This window comes from Phaethon lepturus, unplaced genomic scaffold (genome assembly GCF_000687285.1).
Source record: "Phaethon lepturus isolate BGI_N335 unplaced genomic scaffold, ASM68728v1 scaffold42378, whole genome shotgun sequence".
NCBI lineage: Eukaryota > Metazoa > Chordata > Aves > Phaethontiformes > Phaethontidae > Phaethon > Phaethon lepturus.
In genome coordinates, this window is record NW_010557634.1 from 62 (window position 1) to 3,457 (window position 3,396).

At 51.6% G+C, this 3,396-nt stretch overlaps 1 protein-coding gene across 1 annotated transcript; it reads right to left on the reverse strand.

The window, feature by feature from the left end:
• Positions 1–544: 544 nt before the first annotated feature.
• OTX2 (orthodenticle homeobox 2) lies at positions 545–2,426 on the reverse strand (the record flags this gene model as incomplete). Its single annotated transcript, XM_010292811.1, has 1 exon — positions 545–2,426. A coding segment is annotated over one exon (621 nt), but the record flags the coding sequence as incomplete, so codon positions are not given.
• Between the last annotated feature and the right edge of the window lie 970 nt (positions 2,427–3,396).

The window sequence follows — 3,396 nt, forward strand, 5'->3', positions numbered from 1 at the left end:
AGAGAGGGAGAAAGAGGGAGGAGGACAGAGAAAGAGCCACCAAGAGCAGGGATGCTTGGGAAGGGCCTGATCCTGCATCACAGGGCGCTGTGGCTTCAGCTCATGGAATTGTAGCTTAAAAACCTGCCGCCCGCCTTCCCCAGCACCTCCGCTGGGACGATCCTGCCTGATCGCTCCCACATCCCCCCTTCTCCTCCCTGGTTCAGCCTGGAGAGTTTAGGGCTCTCCCCAAACCGGCACCTCCCAGGAGGCCACAGAGCAAACGCATCCCTCCCCCAGCGAGTTATCCAAGGTCTGTTTGCAATGAATGTTTTTCCTTAAAAAAAAAGAAAAAAAATTATTAAAATTAAAAATTTCCCCCTTCACTTTGCGTCCTGCACCTCTGGGAGCCGCCGGCAAAACCCCCTTTGTCTCGGCCCCGCAGAAGCAGCCGGACCCTCCTGGTCCCACACGCCTGGCTGCAAGTGAGAAATCCCTGCGGCAGACGGCATCGCCCCTCTCCATCGCTCGCCGGATGCGATTAAAATGGAAGACAACCATCAAGTGTGCTAGAACCGTTTTAATATAATTATACATATCTGCCAAATCCAGGAAAAAATGTTTATGCATATATATCTTTTTTTTTTTTTTCAGTTAACATCTGCAAGCATAAACAACAATGAATTTCTCGGTTTAAATTCATCCAGGTCAGAGCAACTGCCCAAAGTCCTATTGGGTTTGACGGTTACTGCCAGCGTGGCCAGCAGTAAGTGAGCTCCAGAGGAGTTTAATGTCCTTGGGTGGGGTTTTTTCGGTCTTTTCTCTTTCATTCAGAGACAGTATGTTGTAAAAAGTTTCAGTGCAGTTCACCTTGGGTGAAAGGCGATCATGTTTTTGTGTTTTTCTTTTTTTTTTTAATTTTTTTTTATTATTTTTTAAAAGCTGAGAATAGGTAACTCAGTTGCTCTGAATTTCACTTATAATTATAACCTATTTAAATCACAGCAGAACTCCCGCTGGTGCAGAGTTCATAGTTGCATACAATACAGGAGATCACAGTTTTGAAGTCTAGCACAGATTAAAAACCACAGATGTACCATTTATATAAGACACACACTGATTGTCTCTTAAAAACTACATATTGACTCCTTATGAACATTATCTTTTTTTTTTTTAATCTTTAAATAAAGTAGTGCAGCTAGGACAATCAGTCACACAACCCACACAGCCCTGAACCAAGTTCTCTGGGTGCCAACTTGAGCAAGTTGGGCATGAAACAATTGGATGAGCTCAAGAGGCAGAGAGAAAGAAAGAGGGAGGGAGAAAAAGAGAGATGCTGTCCATTCCGAATATTTTAACCGAGGGTTGGCTAACACATTGGAAACCTCTGGGTGAAGGATCTTTCCACGCACACACAAAAAAAGAAATAAAAACCTAGACTCTTTTTTTTTTTTTTTTTAAACTGGCCTGTAGGTGAGACGATCTCCCACCTCTTCCAAACAAAGAAACCCAACAATTGCCTAAAACTAGAAAGAACACAGATGGGTCTGTCTGTTTTCTGCTCACTAGATGATCTGTCCGTTTAAGGCCTTCCTCCTCCGTTTTTCCTCTTTATTATTCCTTTTCCAGAGCGTCTGAGCAGGAGATGAGTCTGAACGGGATGACACCAACACTGTCCCCCTCTTGCCGCTGTTGGTTTTTTTGTTCGTTTGTTTGTCCGTTGAGTTATTTTTCTCTTTAATTTAACCAAGACCTGACTAAAACTGGAGCGTTCAGCCCAGCCTGTTCGTTCTCGTCGCGGTTTCTCTCGTCACCACAAAGGTTCTTCACAAAACCTGGAACTTCCATGACGATGTCTGGTCCTTATAATCCAAGCAGTCAGCATTGAAGTTTAACTTCCAGGAGGCGGTTTGGTCTTTATAATCCAAGCAATCGGTGGTGGAGTTAAAGCCCAAACTGGAGGCTCCATAGCCCTGGGTGGAGAGGGAGGCTGGAGACTGGTTGAGGTGGCTGGTGACCGCGTTGGCACCCATGGGACTCAGGGTGGCCCCCGGTCCGGGAAGCTGGTGATGCATAGGGGTCAAGTAAGATCCACAGTCCATCCCTCCAAAATAGGAGGTCGAGCCAGCGTATCCTTGGCTGTAGCCTGATGCCTGGGTGTAGGTCATAGGATAGGATCTCTGCATGCAGGAGGAAGAGGTGGACAGGGGGTCTGAGAGCGGGGAGATGGACGCCGGGCTCCAGATGGATACAGGGGCACTGCTGCTGGAAATGGTGGGGACAGAGGTGCTGGAGGGGGGAGTGAACTGCCCGCTGGTCCCGCTCTCCGAACTCACTTCCCGGGCCGGCGAATTCTTCTTTTTAGCTGGTCGCACCTTGTTCTGGCCCCCGTTCTGCTGCTGCTGCTGCTGCTGCCGGCACTTGGCCCGGCGGTTTTTAAACCACACCTTGAGACCGGGAGATGGGGAAGGAGAGAGAAAAGCCCGGCGTTAGGGATGCGCAGGCAAACCCAAGGGGAGAAGAGCCGGTGGCGGGGCGACCTCGCCGGGGAGGGGGCACTGAAAGTGCTCCCCGGCGAGCGGAGGGGTGTGGGGCTGCTGCAAAGAAAAGCTCCGGGGCTCCCTCTCCCTGAGATCGTTAACAGTAATAACAAGTAGAAATGGGCAAATCAAACCACTTAATAAGGTCACTTTTGGGGGAAAAGGTGGTGGTGGTGGGGTGTCGCTCCCTATTTGCTGTTTGCCAGCCGGGAACCCCCAGGAATCACCATTTAAGGCCTATTGAAGTCAAGCCCTTAATTAGGAACAATAGAGCATCAGAAAGGGAGGGAACAATTAGGGAAACAGAGGCAGGAGTTGGGGGGGGGGAAAAGATGTCTCATTTACCCTCTAAAGAGACCCTCTGCTCTCACTCCCAGCCAGGGCCAGCCCCCAAACCCATCTCACCCTCTTTTAGCAGGTACCGAGGGGGCTGGCTGTGGGGAGGCTTCGTGGGGATCCCAGTCCCCGGTGGCCACGCTCCGCTGGGACACAGCACCACGCGGCCTCGGGAAGCCTCGCAGGGAGTGGAGCGGGAGGGATGGCTTCGGAGCTGCCCCGGGTCCCTGCCAGGGGCAGCACAGGCCCCCAGGACACCCCCTCCTCCTGCCCTGCCAGCAGCACCTCCAAAATGCTGTCTGGGTTGGGCCCCTACAGCCACAGCCCAGCCCCAGCAGAGGGGTCCCCTTCGCCAAGGCCTCTTCTTGCTCCTCAGAGTCCCATCAAAGGAAGGGGAGGCCCCCAGTCTGTACTGGTGCGAGAGGGGATCCCGGTCTGGCCCTGCTCCAGGGATGCAGGGATCCCTGGGGAAGGGAGGGATGCTTTATGGCTTCCGCAGGGTGCCCAGACGCCTCGCAGGACAGGCTGGGTTTTGGGGAGC